Source organism: Eptesicus fuscus, chromosome 3 (genome assembly GCF_027574615.1).
Source record: "Eptesicus fuscus isolate TK198812 chromosome 3, DD_ASM_mEF_20220401, whole genome shotgun sequence".
Classification (NCBI taxonomy): Eukaryota; Metazoa; Chordata; class Mammalia; order Chiroptera; family Vespertilionidae; genus Eptesicus; species Eptesicus fuscus.
The window spans coordinates 80,924,210-80,948,052 of record NC_072475.1 but is presented as its reverse complement, the minus strand read 5'-3'; the positions used below and the strand labels follow the sequence as shown (position 1 = coordinate 80,948,052).

The 23,843-nt window shown below is 40.9% G+C and overlaps 1 protein-coding gene across 4 annotated transcripts in view; it reads right to left on the bottom strand.

Moving 5' to 3' along the window:
• Positions 1 to 889: 889 nt before the first annotated feature.
• The window catches only part of TMEM45A (transmembrane protein 45A), a 110,991-nt gene continuing 88,037 nt past the window's right edge, over positions 890 to 23,843 (bottom strand). For 3 of the 4 annotated variants that reach the window (XM_028136596.2, XM_054714043.1, XM_028136595.2), the window contains 5 exons: positions 20,884 to 21,078; positions 19,379 to 19,591; positions 17,899 to 18,083; positions 9,939 to 10,084; positions 6,597 to 7,089 (listed from right to left, as the gene is read on the bottom strand). In XM_028136596.2, the coding sequence (XP_027992397.1) occupies positions 6,939 to 7,089; positions 9,939 to 10,084; positions 17,899 to 18,083; positions 19,379 to 19,591; positions 20,884 to 21,073 (885 nt within the window). In that variant the 5' untranslated portion in view covers positions 21,074 to 21,078 and the 3' untranslated portion in view covers positions 6,597 to 6,938. Of the gene's footprint in view, positions 1,412 to 6,596; positions 7,090 to 9,938; positions 10,085 to 17,898; positions 18,084 to 19,378; positions 19,592 to 20,883; positions 21,079 to 23,843 lie in introns of those variants that run through there. The other variant, XM_008159649.3, reaches the window with a different exon arrangement.

Here is a 23,843-nt window from a genome sequence, read left to right as displayed (position 1 = left end):
ATTTCCTTTTTTTTTTTAATTTCTTTATTGATTAAGGTGTCACATATTTGTCCTCATCCCCCCATTCTCATCCCACACCCCTCCCCACGGATGCCCCAACCCCCTGTTGAACTTAACCATTGGTTAGGCTCATATGCATACACACAAGTCCTTTGGTTGATCTCTCCCCCCTCCCCCCACCCTCCCCTATCCTCCCTCTGAGGCCCGATAGTCCGATCGATGCCTCCTTGTTTCTGGTTCTGTTCTTGTTCATCAGTCTATGTTGTTCATCATTTCCCCTAGATGAGCGAGATCATGTGTCACTAGAGATATACTTATAAGAACTGAATGTGAGACGAGCAATAATAGTTATGTTGACAGGCAAATGAATCAGTCTGTAGTGAGTTTCTTTCTGGACCAACAGTTCTTTTGAGACCCAATATCAATGTCCACCAGTTCCTTATGTGTACATGTCGGCACTGACCCCTCAGCTCTGGATGGAGAAACAAGATTTCTTGACTCTCCACTGAGTTCTACTTAGCCCACAGACTATGCTCTGACTTTTTAACCCAGATTTTCCAGAAAAGGCTATTCCTTGTCTTAATCCCTCAACTATGGCAGCAGAGGGGAGGTATGTTGGCCACGCTATGCTATTGATGACGTTTTACTCTGTAGATAATATCATGACTCTCCTTTCCCAGTCTCTTATGGCTTTGCAACCATATGTTCCAGGGATCATCCCTTTTATCTTTTCCCAAAGAGTGCACAACTCAGAAAGACTCTGGCTCACTTTTCCTAGAGGAGAAATCAGGTGTTACAGAAAGACAAGCCTCATCAAAAAGGGAATTTCAGTGTCACACAGCATTTTCTTCATGATATAAAGGTGGGGTGCAGTTAAATAACAAAAATAAAGATTTGAGGTATTCATTTATTTATCATTGCAACAACAAGACAAACATGTGTAATCCCATTTTTAACAAGTACAAATGGTAGCAATCCCAAGAACCTTAAGCATATGTATAAGGCAAATAAAACAAATGTTTGTCATATCATGGGCATCAAACTTTAGATGACCTTGGAAGAGTCACTATAGGCCCTGAATACCAAGGCTGATGTGCAAAATGAACTTATCATCTAAAGTAATTTCAAACCTAAAATAAAACATTAATATTCAAATACTTTAACAAAATTCAAAATACAACCAGTACACCAAGAATGATCCTTAGCCAAACAAAAGATCAAGAAACAAAACTATGAACAAAAACAATGCAAAAAAAAAAGAAAAAAGAAAGAAAGGAAAGGAAAAGTTCATCCAAAAAGACTAGATGCCCATCAAAATCACATCTCTTCTTCTGATTCTTGTTCTCGTTCAACATTTTTCAGGAGTCCAACTTCTGAGGGGCAGGTCCTATTAAGTCGAGATTTAACCAACCTGAGAAGAATGAAAGGCATTTCATATTATGTTGTTTAAGATTAAAAACCCAGAGCAATACGTACTTATAACAAACTCCAAATTATTTGTGCAAATGGGAGAGGCACCTCAAAAGAGAAAATCATTTTTATTTAGCTTTGGATGTACCTGAAATTTTTATGTATTTTTTATTGTTTTTAAATAATTCTTTATTGTTGAAAGTATTACATTTGTCCCTTTTTTTTTCCCCATTGACCCCCTCCAGTCCACTCCCTGCCCCAGGCTCTCACCATCCCATTGTCTGTGTCCAAGGGCCATGGATATATGCATACAATGTCCTTGGTTAATTACCTCCCACCCACCCACCCTCCCCCACCTTCCCTCCGAGATTCCCCACTCTGTTCCATGCTTCCTTGTCCCTAGATCCACTCGGTTCATCAGTTAAAAACTGTGGTTTTTGTTTTGTTTTTTATTAAAGTAAGGTATAATAAGCAAACAGATCCAAAGTAGCTTCTGAATGCACAGCATGATTATTTGATTACACATCAGAAGATGCCTAATAAATTATTCAGAACTTTTATCATTTCTAAAACAAACAAGACAATCTCTGGGTTGTAGGAAGCCTTATGAAACCAAGCTCAGCCAAGCTTTTCCAAGTCTGCACCCAGCTGTGTATTATAAGCAGGAACCCTCTTCTGAAAGGAAGTGCATAAAGGTATCTCCTTCCCCATGTCAAATCTGGGCTTTATTGCAGCCCCTACTTGAGCCTTCAGAGAGGTGCTTTTGTGCAGGCCACAGGCTGCCCACCGCACATGGTGGTCCAAGTTAGAAGTGCACTCCACCCTTGTTTTCATAGATTAAGAGAATCTGTAGGATTGGGGGAAGCAGCAATTATAATTTTTTACATTGGAAGGTACTAAGCTTCTTAGGAGCAAAAATTCAGCAGGCTTTCCCTTTCTCTGATGTATTAAGATCTAGAAAAAGGTTTTTTTTCTGTGCAAGATTATTTGTAAAGACATTGTACTGTGACCATATCAATAAAACATATTTGACTTCCAGAATTACATGGGAATATACAAGCAAACTTGATAAACCAAATCATCAAAATCATTCTCATTTTATGAAAAACTTCCCTAGCCTGTCTGCATCTTTACCCTTATTATCTGCCTTTCTTTTTCTTCTAATGAAGGTCTGGTCTGCCTCTATCCATATGCATTTGAAGCATAGTAACCTCCATCTTGGGTAAAAACTGCTGTTTAAAATTTTAACCCTGCTATTCTGGCTTCTATAAACATTTGCTTGCTACTCCCATTCCAGAGAGGCCACAAACTATGCCCCAGACAGAGTTGTCAGTGCTGGCGCCAGGCCAGGCCTTGAGATATGGTCTCATGGCCCTGTCCCAGCACACGGGACTTTTTCTCAGAAGGTCCGGAAGTCTTGTTCCAAATTTGGAAAACAAAGGGCTGAAAAACATATAAATAGGAAAGACTTCTACCATATTGGGCCCCAGAATTTGAGAAGCAAGATTTCCTCTGGGCCCGCTAGCACTAGAGAAATGAAAGGGACTCCAAATAAATTTGGCTTATTGATTAATACGTCTTCTGATTTACAATATAACACATTGTCTTTACTTGTGCTCTGGGTCCCACTAGAATATGAGGGTCCCACTAGAATAATAAGAGCAGAGACCTCATCTTACTCACTGCCCTAATCCCAACCGGAGTCTAGAACAGGTCTAGCACGTAATGGTGGCTCAACACACATTTGGTAAATCAATGGCCTTTGAAGCAATCTGCCAGGAGTTCATATCACTCACCTATTCATAGATAATTCATAATTCTTCAGTCACCTCCAATTCAACACTAATTCCTCCAATACATAACAACCATTGAGCAGTATTTAGTAACATCTGTTGACTCATCAAGAGCCAAAGAAAACTCAAAATCACTTGTCTTGATTATTAATTGACATTTGATGCGGCTTCCAATATCCTCAACTCCTCAAGGCATTGTCCTCATGAAAGGCTAATAGTCTTAACGTCTGGGACAGCGTTTGTGTCATTTAAAAAAAACCACACAGTTATTTCCACACTGTACAACTTCAATGCACGCTAAATGAAATGCATTAATTAGTTAATTTATTCTTAGATTCATTCCTGATAAGTTTTGTAAAAAATAAAACAAAGACACAGCTACTTACTACAAAGTAATTGCTAACACAGACCCTACTGATTTTTCCTGTCCCCCCTTCCTCCTCTCTGGATTGTATCTGCTATTGCTTCAAGCCATGAAGATGAATATTCAGATATTTGAAATAGGTTCTATCTGTACCTTGTAGCTCTAGGTATTGGCACATGCAAAAACGGCCACTGGGTACAGACTGAGGGATGGCGTAAGAAAATGAAGTGCCAATAATTACTAGTTCCTGGAATGATGCAAATTCAGGGAAATACAGTCAAGGTGTGTCTGGGCTTTTGTTTGCATATGTTCCTCTGGATTAATATGAGGAAGAGCAGAGTGTACTCTTTCTCTGGGTGTACTTCCAGAATCTATCTGGAAATCAAACTCCCAGAAGTCAAATTATCATATACCTGGCATTGTGTCATCTATATTTTGTTCTTCAAAATAGCTCACATGAATCATTGCTTGGAAAACCAACCTGAAAATGTTAGGGTCAAAAGTAGAATATTAATCATGCTCTATTAACCATGATTGCCTTGTTCTGATTGAAGAAAGGACATTCTAACCTGGCTGGGAGTTGTACACCCCTGGGACATGGGAGTCAACCTTGTACCTGGCAATCAGCCTTAGACTGGGTGTCAACCTTGGAATGCAGTCCATTCTCATTCAATAACTTCCTAATATCATGGAAAGATTAACAATCTTGTTGCCAAATATATATATATATATATATAGATATATATATATATATATATATGGAGTCTCGCCCCCAATCCCCATTGCCTACTTCCCCATGCCTCTAATTCCTACTTTCCCATGTAATCTTTGTCCTAACCAATATGAACAGCTGGCTTATAGGGGATTGGAGAGCAGATTTTTGTGGATGATCTGCTGCTCTCCCATACTACCAGCATCCTATCTAATAAAAGAGAAACATGCAAATTGACCATACCTCTGCTACACCCACAAGCCACGTCCACCAGCCAATCTGGAGTGAGTATGCAAATTAACCCAACCAAGATGGTGGCAGCCATGGAGCTGAAGCAAGCAGGAGGCTTGGGTTGCCCTTGGAGATGGAGGAAGCCAAGCTTCCCCCACCCTGGCCTGCCCTGGCCTCCGCTCAAGGCTACAAAGTTTCAATTATAGAAGATAAATAAATCCCAGATACCTGCTTCCAGCCTATGCTTGGGTCACTGGGGGGCGTGGCTGGCCTGCAAACCACCACAGGCCCCTCACCCAGGCCTCCCCACACCCCAAGGGAACCCCCACCCTGATCCGGGACACCCTTCAGGGCAAACCAGCCAACCCCCACCTGTGCACCAGGCCTCTATCCTATCTAATAAAAGAGTAATATGCAAATTGACCATCACTCCAACACACAAGATGGTTGCCCCCATATGGTCAAAGATGGATGCCCCCATGTGGACACAAGATGGCTGCCACAATATGGCCAGCAGGGGAGGGCAGTTGGGAGGGACCAGGCCTGCAAGGGAGGGCAGTTTGGGGCGATCAAGCCTGCAGGGAAAGGCAGTTGGGGGGGACCCAGGCCTGCAGGGGAGGGCAGTTGGGAGGGACAAGGCCTGCAGGGGAGGGCAGTTGGGAGGGACAAGGCCTGCAGTGGAGGGCAGTTGGGGGCAACCAGGCTGGCAGGGGAGGGCAGTTGGGGGCAACCAGGCTGGCAGGGGAGGGCAGTTAGGTGTGACCAAGCTGGCAGGGGAGGGCAGTTAGGGGCAATCAGGCTGGCAGGGGAGCAGTTAGGCATCAATCAGGTTGGCAGGGGAGCAGTTTGGCATCAATCAGGCTGGCAGGGGAGTGGTTGGGGGTGATCAGGCTGGCAGGCAGAAGCAGTTAGAGGCAATCAGGAAGGCAGGCAGGTGAGCAGTTGGGAGCCGGCAGTCCTGGATTGTGAGAGGGATGTCCAACTGCCCGTTTAGGCCCAATCCCGGCAGTCAGACATCTCTTCAAGGGTCCCAGGTTGGAAAGAGTGCAGGCTGGGCTGAGGGACACGCCCCCTGTGCACGAATTTCGTGCACCGAACCTCTAGTTATTGGAATAAATGCTCATATATGATTCAACCCTGTCTGTGCTTAATTGGCTCAAGTAGTGACAAGTAGCCCGAACCCATCAGTTGTACAGTTTCAAAAATGGGCAATATTTCTCAACCCATAGAGAATGGCTTTTGAAATAGTTCTGTGCAACAGGTGTGTTTAAATATGACAGTTAGCCCAGCTGGCATGGTTCAGTGGTTGAGCATCAATCCATGAATCAGGAGGTTCCTAGTTCAATTCCCAGTCAGGGCACATGCCCAGGTTGTGGGCTCAATCCCCAATAGGGGGCGTGCAGGAGACAGCCAATTGATGTTTCTCTATCATTGATGTTTCTCTCTATCCCTCTCTCCCTCTCTAAAATCAATAAAAACATATTTTTAAAAATAAATATGAAATTTAGTAAAACATGTAATAAGATTTCCAAACAGGTAAGTTACTTCTGTGAGCTGTCATAATCAAGACTGCAGGCATAGGACTGGATGAAGCAATTTTTGAACCTTTTGTCTTGGAAAACTGGGAAGTACAGCTTCATTTTTCAGAGACTTGGAGGTGGGAGGGCGCGGGGAGGAGGAGGGAAAGAGCTGAGGTTCCATAACTCCATTTTGCTGCCATGGTAATCTTTGTGCTATGTCAAACATACAATGTCCTGAAAATCCTTCACCTTTCACCGAGTCATAAACGATTCCACAGTCAAACCCTGACAATGAGACTTTCAAAGAGCCTTATGATTATAGGACTGAATTAGCCTACCATGTGACCTCACTATAAGTCAGTACAGTACTAACTCTTTATGATATTTTTTAAGCTATTGCTTAAGTTTATATCAAAATGTCAGAACATGAGCTCCCAGTCTTATATTTTCAAGAGCAATATGAGAACAAAACTGAAAAGCATATAAAACATGATTTCCGAACAAATGAAGCCTGTATTCAAATAACTCTGAAACAGATCTATTAAAACTAAGTGTTTATTGAGCACCTACTATATGTTTGACAGTGTGCCAAGAACTGTGAGAAATATGAAAAAGGTATTTTCATCAAGGCAACACAATCTAACAGCTAAAACTAACATGAGCTAAGCACAAACATCACACAAGATCACAATTGTTCAAATGTTTGGTAGAGACTAAAGTGATATAAAACTCATGAAGGGGATAAGCAAGGGCTAGGATAATCACAGTAGTTTTTGTAGAAGAGATCGGCATTTAATTTGATATGCCAGGTAGAGGGAACTACAAGGTCAAAGGTTAAAGGGAGGGGAGGCAGAGGTTGAAAAATAAACATGGCATTCCTAGAGAATTGTAAGTGGATATGAAAATTATTAAGGGTCTGAAGGTTTCTGAAACAGGAAGAGACAGTAGTCTTCTTTGGGCTCTGAAAGGGAGCTGACATGCTGTAGAGAGGTTCCCTGAATGTTGGCATTGGTCTTGGAGGCTGCCCAGCCCCTAAGGAGATGAGGCCCAGATGTCAGCCTAGAACAACAGAGGAAGAAGCCAAGTTTCACTCAATAGCAGAGCTAGCCTTAACCACCAGCTCATGCACAAACTTTGGGGGAATGGGATAGGACTCATAGAAATTAGTCAATGAGAAGATAAAATTTCCCAGCACCCAAAGCACTTAAAGAGGCAACTACGGATCACAGTGGGCTGACCCAAAGCCTAGCAGAGACATCTGGGAGACCTTTTCTTAATGGTTTCCTTACTCAGAGAACCAGCACCAAAGCTACTTCAGAAACTCAAAGAAGCATAGAGCAGGAGAGGTGGCGGTGTGGGGGAGTGAGGGGGGTGGGGAGGGACAAGTCTAAAGAGAAGAGTAGAAAGCTAGGGGTCTGAGAGTAGAAAGATAGGAGGCAGAGGTTGAGACCCCACTAGGCCAAAAGCAGCTGCTGAAATTTAGGAATCTAGGGAACCTGATAGATGTGTGCTGTCCAATATGGTAGCCACTATGAATATGGATATTTAAATTAATTAAAATTAATGTGACACTAGGAACATGTCAACATGCTCAATAATCACATGAAGCTCATGGCTACCATAATGAAGGCTGCAGATAAAGAACATTTCGATCAGTGCTGAGGTCTAAAGGATTACGCATTGCTGGCATGCCTAGTAGCTAGGATCAGCCAGGCCACTTGTGGTTTGGCATTGGCTACCTTGGAGAGAGGACCCATGTTCACCCCTTCCTGGTCCTACTCATCCTTCAAACTGCAGCTTAATTCTCAATTGTGAGGAGGCCTCCTCTGAGTTCCAATCGTGCTTTCTTCTTCTACTATTTCCACTTACTGCACTGTACTTAAATTATCTGTCTCTCCCCATAGAGTTTATACTTACACATTTTTTATACAGGAGAAGAACAAGAACAATAAGAATAACTTTCATTGAGCTCTTATTATGTTCTGAGCAGTTTAAATGCATGATCTTATTTAGGTACTACATTTATCCCCATTTTGCAAGCAAAACAATGGAGACTTATTATAGCTAACTAATCTGCCCAAAGTCAGACAGCTGATAACAACAGAACTAGGAATATGTGTTCTTATCAATCTCCTCTATTGCTCCTCACTCATCATAAAACATTGTATCAGGATCCTTGTAAAAACATGTACAGAATCTTACTTTTAGAAATCTATGCTAATAAAAGGGTAATATGCTAATTAGAGCAGATGTCTTCCAAACATCCTTCCAGACAAAGCCACAGTGGCTGCAAGGGCCAAAAGCAGACAGCCATGGTGTGGCTGCGAGGGCTGAGGGCAGGCAGCCACAGTGACGACTGCAAGGGCTGTGGGCTCAGGCAGCCGTGAGCCCCCCCAGTGGCTGCAAGGCCTGGGGCTCAGGCAGCCGTGGGCACAAGCAGCCATGAGCCCTGGCAGCTGTGAGGCCCGGGGCTCAGACCTTGCAGCCACAGTGCCCTGGCTGGCAGTGGCAGCAGCAGTGAGGGGGTGATGGGGGCGGTGCCTTCCCCTGGTCAGCCGGTTGCCTCCTGCAGAGGGAGGCCAGACTGGGGCTTAGGCCCACTCCCCAAGCCTTCAGTAGGACATCCCCTGATGGCTCCTGGACTGTGAGAGGGGGCAGGCTGGGCTGAGGGACCTCCTCAGTGCATGAATTTTCGTCCACTGGGACTCTAGTCTACACTAATAAAAGAGTAAGATGCAAATTGACCGTGCCTTCACGACGCCCACCAGCCAATCAGGAGTGAGTATGTAAATTAACCCAACAAATATGGCAGGTTGATTTACATACACAGGCACTGAGCAGTGGGGGGGTGGGGCAGGACATTTGCGTTGTCACCATGGCGACAACGCAGGCATTCCACACTGCCCCAGCAGCTCTGGGTCTCTGAGCAACGTGGGAAGGCGGAAAGGTGGCTCCAGGCCAGAGCAAAAAGGTGGCTCTGGCCAGAGCAAAGGCAGTGCTGGCAGCCAGGGGAAGGAAGGCCCATTCTTACATGAATCTTTGTGCATCGGGCCTCTAGTATTAGAATAGTGTCAAATTAATCAGGTACTCAAATTTAATGGGAGACAAACATGTTGGTCAAAAATAACACCAGCCCTGGCCAGTGTGTGTTATTGGTTGGGCATTGTACAGTATACCAAAGGAGTTCCATTTCAATTCCCAGTCATGGGCACGTGCCTGGTTATAGGCTCAATCTCCAGAAGGGGGCATGCAGGAGGCAGCCAATCAATGTTTCACTCTCTTCCTCTCTCTCTGAAAATCAACAAACTATTCATTAAAAAAAAAAAAAAAAAGAGCCCAGCCAGTGTGGCTCAGTGGTTGAGTGCCTACCTATGAACCCAATCAGGGCACATGCCTGGGTTTCGGGCTTGATCCCCAATAGGAAGTGTGCAGGAGGCAGCCCATTGATGCTTCTCTCTCATCATTGATGTTTCTATCTCTCCTTCTCCCTTTCTCTCTGAAATCAATAAAATATATATATGTTTTTTTTTAATTGACACCAAGCTTGGGAAGTGCTATAATTGATATACACCTGGGCTAACAGAGGGCTCAGTCACTGCATGTGTGGGAAGGGCCATTCATAAGAGGAAAGATCATATGCAAATGCATGGAGGCACAGAAGAGTGTGTTGAAGGGTGAGTCATAGGTCAGAGGCACAGCAGAGACACTGCTGAGCTATTCTAACTTTAAGCCAGCATATACTCTTTCTATTGGAAATTTCCGTGTTTGCAGATAGTTTTCTATATTACTCTGTCTGGTGGAATGCTAAGGAATGAAATCCCCTAAAATTTTAAGTTCATACTATCAAGTCTTGTTGATCATATATCAAGGAATAGAACTTCCATGAACAAAAAAAATCACTGACTTACCAGATGACAAAAGCATAAATCCCTCCAATGATGATAAAGGTGAACGCATAATGCCAACAAAAGCATATGGTGAGAAACATAATGTTGTCATGATCCAGTAGATCCCATGCAGGACCTCCACTGGGGGGATAAAGGACAAAACCAATCTGCAATTTAAAACAAAAGCACACATTAAAATAATCAGCCACATTTCAAAATGCTTGGTTCCAAGAAGAATGGTAACCAAGACAACTTCCCATTACCTGAAATATTCAGAGAAGACATCAGGTTTTATTGTCTGTTTTAGTAATATAGACAATACTAGTAGGTCATATTTTTGGGGAAAAAATTTAAGGACATTTAAAGATCAATTTCAAGATATGCATAGTAATCATCTCTGGGGATTGGTGGACATTCAGAGAATGTGCTTAGGTTTCTAAATTGTGCAGTTTCACTTGGTTACTTCAAAATTGGAATACAGAAAGGTTTTAAAATAAATAAATGCCCACAGCTAACACTGTGTTTGATGATGAAAGGCTGAAAGCTTTTCCCCTAAGATCAAGACAAGATGTCTGATTTCACCGCTTCTATTCAACATTATACTAGAAATTCTATCAGAACAATTAAGCAAGAAAAATAAATAAATGGCATGTAGATTGCAAAGGGAGAAGTAAATTTATTTATATTTACAGATGACATATATAAATATTAAAAACTCTAAAGAATCCACACCAAGAAAAACTGTTGGAGCTACGAAATTAATTCAGCATACTTGCAAGTTTACAAAATCAACATACAAAAGTCAGATGTATTTTCCATATGCAACGAGCAACCCAAAATTAAATGGGGGGGGGGGGACTGTTCCACCCACTTTCAATAGCATTGGGAAAAAAATAAAATATAGAAGTAAATTTAATAAAAGAGGTTCAAAACTTATAGACTGAAAACTATAAAACATCATTGAAAGAAATCAAAGAAGATCTAAATAAATGGGAATACATCTCATGTTCATGGACTGGAAGATTTAACATTGTTAAAATGGCAATAATACACAAAGAAAACCCCAATAGCCTTTTTTTGCAGAAATAGAAAGCTGATCCTAAAACTCATATGGAATTGCACAGGACCAAGAATAGTTAAAACAACTTGGGGAAAAAAAAGTTGTAAGACTTATGCTTACTGATTTCAAAATGTATTACTTCTGGACTCTCAATTCTGTTCCATTGGTCTGTGTTTTGCCAGTACCAATCATGTTCTGATTATTATAGCTTTACTAGGGGCCCGATGCATGAAGATTCGTGCAAGAATAGGCCTTCCTTCCCCTGGCTGCTGGCACCGGCTTCCCTCTGGCACCCCGGACCTGGGCTGCTTCACCCCGGCTGCCGCTGCCACCCTCCAGGACCCGGGCTGCTTTGCTCCAGCTCCCGCCAGGCATCTGGGACCCAGGCTGCTTCGCTCCGGCCGCTGTCACCACCCACTGGGGGCGTGCTCCAAGCCATGGCCACTCGGAGCACGCCCCCACCCCTGGTGTGTGTCCGCTGGGGTGGGGGCAGCACGCAGTCCCCTCCGGCCCATCTGTGCACACAGCTCCTCATGAGCAGTCGTGATGCAGCCTCCTCCTGAGCCAGTTGTGATGCCCAGCTAATTTGCAAATTACCTATTTATATATATATATATACACTGAATGGCCAGATTATTATGAACTCTGAATGCATAATAATCTGGCCACTCAGTGTATATCCTATATAATAAAAAGCTAATATGCAAATTGTCCCCTCGACCAGGAGTTTGACCAGCAGGCAGGCCGGCCAACCGCCCATGTCCCCTCCACCTGGCCAGGCTGGCCAGACCCCACCCATGCATGAATTCATGCACCGGGCCTCTATTATATAAATATACACTGAGTGGCCAGATTATTACGCGTTCAGAGATCATAATAATCTGGCCACTCAGTGTAGACAGAGAGTAGAGTTTGAAGTCAGGGAGTGTGATGCCTCTAGCTTTGTTCTTTTCCCCAGGATTGCTTTGGCTATTCGGGGGTTTTAGTGGTTCCATACAAATCTGATGATTTTTGTTCTTCTTCTTTAAAAAATGACATTGGACCCAGCCAGTATGGGTCAGTGGTTGAGCATTGAACTATGAACAAGAGGTCACAATTCAATTTCCGGTCAGGGCACATGCCTGGGTTGTGGGCTAGATCCCTAGTAGGGGTTGTGCAGGAAGCAGCCTATCTATGATTCCCTCGCATCATTGATGTTTCTATCTCTCTCTCCCCTTCTTCCTGTCTCTCTGATATCAATATATATATTTTTATAATCACAGATGACATATATTTATGTCAAATATATATATAAAATAACATTGGGATTTTTATGGAAATTACATTAAATCTGTGTATTGCTTTGGGTAATATGGCCATTATAACTGTTGATTCTTACAATCCATGAACACAGAATATTTTCCTATTTCATTGTATCTTTTTCAATCTCTTTGAATAATGCTTTGTCATTTTCAAAATATAAATCCTTCACATCCTTTGTTAAGTTTATTTCTTTGTATTTTATTTTTTCTGATGCAATTGCAAAAGGAATTGTTTTTTTTTAATTTCTTTTTCAGAAATTGTCATTGACAGTATACAGGAAGCAGTGGCCTTGTACATTGATTTTGTATCCTGCAACTTTACTGTATTTGTTTATCGTTTCTAGTAGTTTTTTGGTGGAGTCTTTAAGATTTTCTATATACAGAATCATGTCATCTACAAAATGTGACACTTTTATTTCTTCCTTCCCTATTGGGTGCCTTTCATTTCTTTTTCTTGCCTGATTGTTCTGGCTAGGACTTCCAGCACTATGTTGAGTAAGAGTACTGAGAGTGGGCATCCTTGTCTTGTTCCTGATCTTAGGGGGAAGCTTTCAGTTTTTCATCATTGAGTATGATATTGGCTGAGAGTTTGTCACATGTGGCCTTTATTATGTTGAGGTACTTTCCTTCTATACCCATTTTAGTGAGTGTTTTAATCCTAAATGGATGTTGTATCTTGCCAAATGCTTTTACCTCATCTACTGATAAGATCACATGATTTTTATCCTTTGTTAATGTGGTGCAGTGCATTGATCAATTTGTGTATGTTGAACCATCCTTGTGCCCCTGGAATGAACCCCACTTGATTGTGATATATTATTTTTAATGTATTGTTGTATTTGATTTGTTAGTATTTTGTTTAGGATTTTTGCATCTGTACTCATTAGAGATATCGGTCTGTTATCCTTGCCAGGTTTTGGTATCAGAGTTTATGTTGGCCTCATATAATGTGTTAGAAAGTATTGCCTCTTCTTCAATTTTTTAAAAAGGTTTGAGAAGGACAGGTGACAAATCTTTGAATGTTTGGTAGAATTCACTAGTAAAGACATCTGGTCCTGGACTTTTATTTTTGGGGAGGATTTATTGTTGTTTTTAAGGGAAAGCCTTTTTTTTTTTATAATCCTCACCCAAGGATATGTTTCTATTGATTTTAAAGAGAGAGGAAGGAAGGAGAGAGCGAGAGAGAGAGAGAGAGAGAGAGAGAGAGAGAGAGAGAGAGAGAGAGGAGATCTGTGCCTTCCGTACATACCCCGACCAGAAGTCAAACCCACAACCTGAGTATGTGCCCTGACCAGGCATCAAACCCACGACCTTTCCCTGTATGGAATGTCCCTCCAACCAAATGAGCCACACCACCAGGGCCTTTTTAGGAGGATTTTTATGGTTGTTTCTATTTTCTTACTATTGATAGGTCTATTTAGATTTTCCAATTCATGATTCAGTCTAAGAAGGTTATATATTTCTAGGAATTTACCCATTTCTTTTAGGTTATTGAATTTGGTGGCATATAGTCTTTCATAGTATTCTAGTTTGGTCGTTTGTGTTTCTGTGATGTCTGTGGTGACTTCTCCTCTGTCATTTTTTTATTTTGTTTATATGAGTCTGATGGTCCCAAGAGTATAGGTGTGTATTTTCTCTAATCTATCTGTACACTGTTTATGCACTAGTTTAAACATAGATGGAGAAGTAGCAAGAGAAAAAAATATCGTAGAAAGCAAATCATTATATAATATTATTAGTTTAAGAGACAGTTTGGTCATAAGCATTCATACATCACACATTGCAACAGAACATGGAAGCATAATAAATTCACCTAAGTCTCCAGACCTTTTTTTTTCACTTTCAGAGGAATCTAATGTTGGGGAGAGTTAGTATGACTAAACCTTCATTTCCTGCCAGTGTGTGTTTGTATTGGTGTTAAATGTTCATTTTTTTTAAGGTTTCACATGTTATTTAGTCTGGCCACCAGGAAAAAATAAATTAGTTTAGACATACTGATAGGTAGAAAACATTTTAAATAATCTAGATTTATGCCCTAAGTCCTCAACCTCATAGCTCTTCCTCAGAAAAGTTTTGGGGGAAATAAGAAAGCATATTTTTCTGCCAAAAGATACAACATTAAACCGATAAACTCTCAGTTGTGACAGCCCACACCTTCCTCCCTAAGATTAATTATTAATTATAATGGAACACTAATTAGTTTAATTAATTCTGCTCTTATCTTTATTATTGTTTTCTTCAACTCTCTATGAGTTTCGCCTTTTGGTCTTACTTCCTAACTTTTTTATTTGAACACTTAACTCCTTAACAAACTTGAAGTAGTAAAAGGACAGAATACACTTTCTTTTCAAATACATGGAACATTTGACATTGGGCTATGTCCTAAAGGAAGTCTCAACACATTTCAAAGAGAGCACATTCTCTGACCCAAAGCAATTAAACTGGAAAGGAATAATAATAAGAAAAGTATTTTTGTAAACTTAATACTACATTCCTAAATAACTCATATATTAAAGAAGAAAGCACATGGAAAATGCAACATTCAAAATTGCCCAAGAATGAAAACTATCACACATCAAATCTTAAGAGAGGTAGCTATGGCAGTGTGTAGAGGAAAATCTATAATCTTAAGTGGGGTTTTTTTTAGAACAAGAATGACTGCAAATAAATAAGCATTCGTCTCAAAAAAACTTAAAAAAAGAGAGAAGCAGAATACAGTCTAATAACATCAAAGCAAAAACTCAAAAATAAGGAGAAATTGACAAGTCCAGAAATATCTGTCAAAGATATCAATGGGGTAAAGGGATTGAGAAGTAGAAGTACAGATTGGTATTTACAAAATAATCATGGGGATATAAAATATAGCATAGGTAATATAGTCAATAATATTATAACTATGAATTATGCCACATGGGTACTGGAAATACCAGGAGGACCACTTTGTAAAGCATATGATTGTTTAACTACTGTGCTATGCGCCTGAAATCAATTCAAAATAACATTGAATGTCAACTCTAATTGAAAAAAATGTTTAAGGAATATAGCAGGTATTAACAACACAAAGAGTTCCAAAGCCTGGCTTCATTCCTCACCTTAAGAGGAATCCTTATTTTATTTTAGTTTAGTTTAGTTTCGTTCCACTGGAACCAAATCACCAACCATCACTGTGTGCTATAGGCCTGCAGCCCAGCACTTCTCCCCCTGGGCAGTTCTGTTCTGTCTGGTCCACAAGGGAGCTTGCTCTGTTTTTGTTCATACTATTTAATTGCAGCTAGGTATTTCTTTACTGCCGGAAACAAATCAGTTTCACTAAAAGAGAGGTGTTGACAGGAAGCCAGGAAGGCTGGTCAACACCCTTAATTGCTCTAACCACTCACCCTTTAGTTGAGACATTGTTAGCTAAAGCAGCCTCCACCTTTGTTTTTCCCATGTAAATTTCTGTTTATCCTGGCTAAGATGTTTTCCCCAAAGCCTCAATAAAAGGGATGGCAGGGCCAGAGCAGTGAGTAGTTCTCCCACTAGAGTTGGACTACCGCCTGGCCCCCCATTTCGCCAAATTGAATTTCTTCAAGTCTCCTTTCATTTGTGTGCGGCCCTTCTCCAGAACTCGAACCCTGAACCGGAACCCTGGACCACTCGGGACGTGGAAAGGGATTCCTACACTTTACTTTCTTATTTTTTGTTTGTTTATTTTCTTCTTTTAACTTATTTTTTATGTTATAAGTAGTTTTGATATTGCATCTGTCATTGTTATTTATTTGGAACAGAGAAGATACACTGACGTATAAACTCACTGTGTCATCTTGACCAGAAGTTATCTCTTTAAAACTTGTTTTTAGCCCTGGCTGGTTTGGCACAGTGGAAAGAGCATCAGCCTGCGTACTGAAGGGTTCTGGGTTTGATTCCGGCCAAGGGCATGGACTAAGGCAACCAATCGATGCTTCTCTTTCTGTCTGTCTCTCTCTCCCTTCCACTCTCTCTAAAAACCAATGGAAAAATATCCTCAGGTGAGGATTAAAAAAATTGTTTTAATTTATTTTTATTTGTAAATAGGTAATAATATATGCACATGATACAACAGTCCATCCAGGAGATTTAAAATGCATAATAATGTTTTATATTTCATTCTATTTAGATTCCTAACAGATGATAAATAATCTTAAAAACAAACTTCTGTAATATAAGCTTGTTAAATTCACCAATTATCAATTTTATCACATTATAGGACATTTGTTGCTTTTCCTATATAGTTCTTTCTTCAAAATAACATTTAAATGTAGCCTCTCTTTACTAACTCCTGCTCAAACAGCCTTTCTACTCCCCCACATGCTTAAATATCACATCTTTCCTACTCCCTGTTTTGACCAGGATGTTCCACTCCCCTTGCCTGAGGTGCCTTTTTCTCATTCCTTGTGGGAAATTCAAATTCCTGAAATAACCTCATGGTCCCAAATCATGGTCCCTCATGATTCCAGACTTTCTTTACATCTCTATATAGATACTAGAGGCCCAGTGAATGATTGAATCATGCACGTGTAGGGTCCCCTACACGCTTTCGCTTTTTGGTGGAGCTGGGTGCCTGTCCGCTGGTGCACCAGGCCTTTCAGAAGCCTCCGGCTCGGCGGAGGCTTCTGAAAGGCCTGGTGCCGGAGCAGACAGGCACCCAGCTCCCCCACTTTTGATGGTCCGAGGCCGCTGAGGGGGGCTGCCGCGGACACCTGGCTACCCTGCCGTTGAGAGGCGCAGCTGGGTGTCCGCGGCAGGCCCCCTCAGCAGCCACGGATCTGGCCATTGAGAGGCGCAGGGGGCGGGAGTCCTCCTCCCTGCGCCTCTCAACAGCAGGGTAGCCCCCCTCAGTGGCAGCGGATCCGTGCCTCTCCATGGCCGGATAGGCCACCCCGAGTCCCGCCCCCCAGCCTCCCGCCGCCCAATCGTGGGCGTAGCGGAGTGATGGTAATTTACATGTTACTCTATTATTAGATAGGATTGGGTTATGATTTCTCATTCTCTATAAAATATATATTCACTGATTGGAATACAATTTTTCAACAACACACCAAGGTTAGGGGTTTGACAGAGTAAAATGGAAAGAACCTGAGATTTGGCGTCAGACACCCACATTTAGATCCCAGTTTCATTACTTTGTGATCCTGGGAAAGTAACTTGGTCTCTTTGAGCTTCCCTTATCGGATTACGTTGGGAATGGTAATACCTAACTTACAAGTCGTTGTAAGGACATAATGAAACAATGTGTGTGGAAGTCCTGTACAGTGGCTGGTCCTTAATTTTTTCTCAATAAATAATTGTTTCATGCCTTTCGTATTTTTCTCGAGCTTACTACCCAATCAGGCTGTAAGTTGCTTTAGCATCAAGGAATTGCTTCCAACTAAAAGCACCAGCTCAGAGTTCCTCCAGAGTGCACATTCAGGTGTGTGACGAAGACGGACGCCCCCCACTGCTCTGTCATTGCTCCCACCAGGGCTGCTCTTGGAGGCCCACCTTCTCACGGCAGCAGCACACAGGAGGAAGTCTCTGGGTTCTGGAGCAACATGCCCCACCCAACAAAGAGAGGAGGTCATAAGTGGAGACACGGGTACATGAACTGGAGGCTCCAACTCACCTGCCAGAACCAGCTCCCCTGAAGCAGAATAAAGCTCGTACGGAGAAGCTCCACGGTTATATTGGCGCGTAAGAAGAGCTCCATGAAGGCAGCCAGGCCTGCCAAAAAGATGACCAAGACCAACAGCTGGTGCACGAAGACGTCTAGTATTTCCCGGCCGTGGGTGTGGTTGTAGAAAATAAAAGCTGATGGAGAGGGGGAACATCGTCTGTCTTTTTTAATGAAACCAGTTTCTCTCGCCCCTCTCCCCCACCACAGAATTCTACACGTACACACATTTGTTCCAAATATCTGGTGCCCACTGCTTCCCAGCTTCCCATAATAATGGCATTTTAGGAGTCATCGCTACCTCTTCAGAATGGAATTTCTTAAATTTAACACTCCTTTCCCCTCCCCAGCCTTTATTCTCTCCTCTAACACAGCATGACATTTTCAACTGACTATATCTCAAAGCATCTTCAATGCAGGAGGAAGAATAATAACCATGCTGAGTGTGGGGAGCAGAAATTAGGGTGAGTGCACAGATGAATGAGACAAAGCCTTAAGGAATTCAGTCTATTGGAGGAAGCAAATACATACATAAATCACTAGGTGCTCTGGAAGCTCCCAAGAATTAGTAGCTAATTACATTGTTTAATCCCATGGAAAGATTAGCTTCATCATCTTTTTTCCATTTCGATGAAGAAGAAAAGATGTTTCTTAAAAATATCATAACACCCTGAGATAGTAAGACTCAGGTTGCTGGTGCCCACCTTTTACCTAGCCCTTGTTCTCCAAGAGGGGTTGACCGAAGTTCTTATCTTCCCGTGTAGCAGGCAAGTGGGGAGTTGGGAAATGACTGGCTCCTGATAATTTGGGGCTTTTTTAGTTCCACAATCAAGTCATTCTTTACAAATAACAATAAATGAAAACAAATCACTAAACACTTGTTTTCAGTGTTTCCCCATACAGTAACAGGGAGACCAACGGAACAAAAAATGTGGTTCTTCATTCATCTATCAAAAACAGGACCTCATATTTTTATGTGACTGAGTTTTTTGGATCCTATTTATCATGTAATGGTGGACTGTTACCATCTCAATATAAAAAAGGCTAGTTAGTAGGTGGTGGAAGCTACTCTGTTGTGTCTCCTCATTTTAGGATATTCATGTTTCACTATGTTGAGGTCAGTTTCACTTTTAAAAGCCAAAATAATGATAATCTCCAGGATAACCTAGAGATAACTATGGCAGATGGTTCTTGATGTGAAATGTGGATAAAGCACTTTGAATGATTGTGCTTGTTCAGCTTTACTAAATGAGTCAGTAGGGAGGGAGAATCTTTGACATCCCCCCTAGGGCATCAAACAGTTCACCATGGCCCAAACTGGTCACCCCATGGACCAGGGCTGCACCAAGACACTAAAGGAATGTTATTATAAAGGACTAGTCAAATGTCCAAAAGTAGTTAAAGGTGTAGGAAAATACTCACTCATACTTACCCTCCACAAATAGGGCATTTGACAGCATTAACTTGCTTAAAGAGGTAGGAAGTGAACGGATGGTGGAACATAGGATGTTCATCACGCCCATCAGCCCGAAGAAGAAATACATGGTGGTGTGATGCCAACCCAGGAGTTGGACCCACCGGCCTTCTTTGTAGTTATACAAGGACAGGTGGGGCCCTCCAACAATAAACTGCTCCCCAAGCATACCTGTAGAGGAACATATTAAAATTTTAGTAAGTCTCTTCATAGCTTGACCGAGAAAGCAGGAAGATGCAGGAGGATTAGCCCACTGCTGAGTCCAATCTAGTGTTCTTTTAAACGACATTAATTCCTATTTCTGGGCTGTTGCCTAAGAGCTGAGCACTGGTGGTTTAGGCTTGTTTCGGAGGTCCAAATATTGGTTTGGATAATCACTTTTAATTAAAGATAGTCAATTCAGTCAAACAGCTGTTTCAGACCTTTAATGCTAAAGATCCTAGTTCTACTTAGTTTCATGATCAGCTCCACTGATGATTTTAGTCCCTACTTTATTCTAATGACTAAATGAATCCTGAATGATTTGGGATTCGATTTGTAAGATCAGTCCCACAGAGGCTGATTGCTTCCTTCTTACCCGCTATATCTCTGGGTAGCTGCCACAAAGTAGGGAGTTGTGCTTGGTTTAGCATAAAAATGCTAACGCTCAGCTCTTCCCCCAATTAAGGATAACCGAGAAAGCACAGTCAGACATGGCATATGGTCAAGTCAGCTACACAAATAGTTGCACTTTCTTTAAAATGCTGTTTTATTTCTTAACCCATAGAATTTGATGTGGACATTTCTCTCTTGGGAAATGGTTGCTCTGGAATTTGATGGCCATAGCAAAGAGCTATGGCCATGAATTAAGCATGAAGAAAACCAAAGGATTATTAGGAAGTTTTGCCCTTCATAAAGGAGAAACTGAAGTAAAATTCTAAAAACACAGAACATTTTCACAGAATCATATAGTCAATGGAAAGGCCTTAGAAGTCGGCAGAACTAGCCTCCCTCTCCAATTTAGAAACACAGAAAGAATGAGTGCATGAGGCAAGGCTTCTTCAGACTATCCCTTTGTACATACTATTAACAATGATTATTACTGAAGCTCTCCCATGATCCCTTAATTATTTTGAGGTCATTTTGAAAAATGCTTTCTGATGAAGTTTACTCTTTCAGGCATCAGAATACTTAGTATAAAATTATTTCAGAGGCTCCAGCTAATTCTATAAAGGAAATTAACCCTGAGTGGGCAGGCAAGTTAATTACCATGACTAACTTATTAAGGAATAAACCTTTGTATAAATATGAAGTATCACCTTCTAACAATTATATAAGATAGAAATTACAATTAGAATATATGTTCAGAGATATCTTAAAGTAAAAATTCACTGTTAGCAATTTCTTGATTTGATATTAAATCTTCTCTTTGCATGTGAAAATAGCCAAAAGGAGAAAACAGAATACTGAAATAGTCCACTCACCAATTAAAGCCATGCCGATTATGACGGTTCCCTCCACAATATCTATTCGATAGAATACTGCTTTGGAGCCAAAATAGGAAGTCCGCTTGTGTTTTCTGCAGGCATACTTCAGAATGCACTTTAGAGTCCACCAAATACCCATGATGATGAAGAAGGTTCCGGGGAGGGCATGACCCTTGAAACTCCCCATGATTACTGAGATAAGAACATACAGAAGATGAAAACCTTTTATTTCCAGAACTTAGCCAAACATCGCTTATTCCTTATCTTCTGATGATTATGGATACACCATTGATTCCAAGGAAATGATATTACTGTCAACAGTAGTAAATCCACTGAAATATCAATAATACCAGTAAGAAGAAAATTTCTCAGTCTTTGAACACTTACCTTGTTCTAGGCCTTGTGCCGAGTGTTTTACATGAGATCTCTAACCTAGTATTTACAATATACCTATGAATGAGAGATTATCCATGCCACATATTTATATATTATTTTTTCAATCCAAAGTATATAAAAACTTTTTATACCCAAGAAACTATAATTTGTACTGACTGCACTTACCATGATTTGGATATGTTTTTGCATGGTTTTTTATTATTTTCTAATGGATACTGTCCTGTGATGCTTCTAAGCCTGTTCATGGGTATATTGAAAGTCTTCTTCACCCAAATACTTCAATCCATGGGTATCCCTAATATTTATTTTTCCTTATATACTTACATACACTATGCACTATGAAAAATAAAATTAATGACATGTATGTTATTCAAAATAAAATTTCTTTTACTTTAAAAAAATTGGATACAGGTTTAGAGAAGTTAAAAGACTTACCCAAATCTCACAACTATTAAGCAAAAATTTTGTGGTTTTTAACAGGAAGCCCAAAAGGATTTCTTAAGTATATGTGACGGAAAGTAATATGAAAGTTTTACTTTTATGTTTAAAACTTGAAATGATATAAAATTGCCTACAAATTTTTTTAAGTAGGTAACTTCAAAGTATCAAGAATCGAACGGAAGAGACCATCAGTGTGCATCAAATATCTGTGTGCTCCTCCACGCTTTTCCCAGCCTTCCTCCAGTTCAACCAGAACCATGTTTCTAGTTCCGGCCAATGGTCTGTGGCATTTATACCTCAAGCTGAGTCACGTAAGAGCCTACCTGACTCCTTTAACTTCCCCTGTCTTGGCAACCTTGACATGGCATGTCTGCAACATAGAGGGTGGCTAACCAGCCCGCTTCAGATTTTGTTCAACCCTTGATTGTGCCAAGTCATTGAAACCTTGAGGCTTAATAGCTTAACCCAGCTGTTAACCCAGATAGATACCAAGGCAAATCCATTGTAAATTGCTGCATGTTGAAGCAATAATAAACAGAAATGTTCTCCATTCTTGGTGAGCGCTATAGAAAATCAGTTTTGAATTGTGCAAGTTTTGAATTATGTGAGCAGCCCTTTGTTCACATGCATGATACCATCTATGGAATAAGAAAGAGAGAGTCCAGACTCGGCCTTGTAGATCTTACCATGAAAGGGGACTTTGGAGTTCCCCTGGCCCAGCAGAGTTCTTTATCTCCCTGGGTGGATATTGGGCCTCTTAATTCAGGGCAGACCCCTTTGGATTACTTCCACATCCGCCTGACACAACTGTGACGTGTCAAGGGGGGACTGTGAAACTGACTCAGATGATAAAAATCTCTTGAATATCTACTCAACACCCCAAATGGACATTTCAGCACATCCTGAGCCATGTGAACCATCCAAGAGACTCCCGTTCAATAGATCACATAGTGCGGGGTCTTCTCCTAACTCTGACTCTAATTAGTGCTATGGTTTGGGGCATGTCCTTAACCTCTTTGGGCCTTAGTTCTTAATTAATAAAAGAAAAGATGGCCTAGGTAATACCTGGAGTTCCTTCCTGCTCTAACACTCTATGATTCATTATCCTAACCACCATCTTCAGCATAATGTTCCTGAGTTCTCCTGTTTGTCTTGGTTTAGGCAACACTATGGGACTGAAAAATACTTCTATGTGGAATTTTAAAAATACATGCAGATTGTAAATTATTTGAGCTTTTCTGGGGAAAATTGATACGTTTTAAGGAGCCTTACAGGAACCCACTTCTAGAAATGTATCCTAAAAATATAACTGGAAATGTAGGCACCAAATTAAACACAATATTTATGTCTAAAATTAGGAGAATGATTAAACAATTTTATCATTAAATAAAGTTTTCAAATAACTTACACAACAGGAGATATAGTTACAGATCAAAATAGGATTTTCAAAAAAACTGAGAAGAGGCGTTGGATTCAGACTTAATAGAAATGAATCCCAACTTTATCATTTACTAGCTACATGAATTTGGGAAAGTTATTTAACCTCTAAGTGCCTCAGTTTTTTCTTCTGTAACATTGTACAAATAACAGAATCTACCTAGTAAAATTAAAATTAAAATGAGTTACTCTAATGCAGCTAAGCCACAGTATTATTAAACAAGCACGTATTATTCTCAACCCACCTCACACTACCTAAGTAAAACAAAAGTAAACCCAAATAAAAAATTTTACTTGGATACTAACTGCTGAAAAGCAAGAAGCATCCATAAAATTCTCCTGGTTGTTATTCATGTACAATCTATAACATTTCTTCAGCTGTTATCTTAGAAGGTTACTGGAATTTTCTGTGGCTATTTAATTTCTTGATTGCAATTACAGAATATGTTTCTTGAAAGCAGGAACCATAAATCTATTCTTTCTACTCCCCAGTTGGACCTGGATAGTGGGTCATTTGTTTAAAAATATCCCTACTCAACATACCACACATTTGAACTGATCATAATATCCACTCACCCACTGCCAGATAATCATTTCTTCCCCAGTTAGCCATTTTGGTTAACCACCATTCACACACTTGCTCAAATTCAAAATATGAAAATCACCATAGAGTCCACCTATGT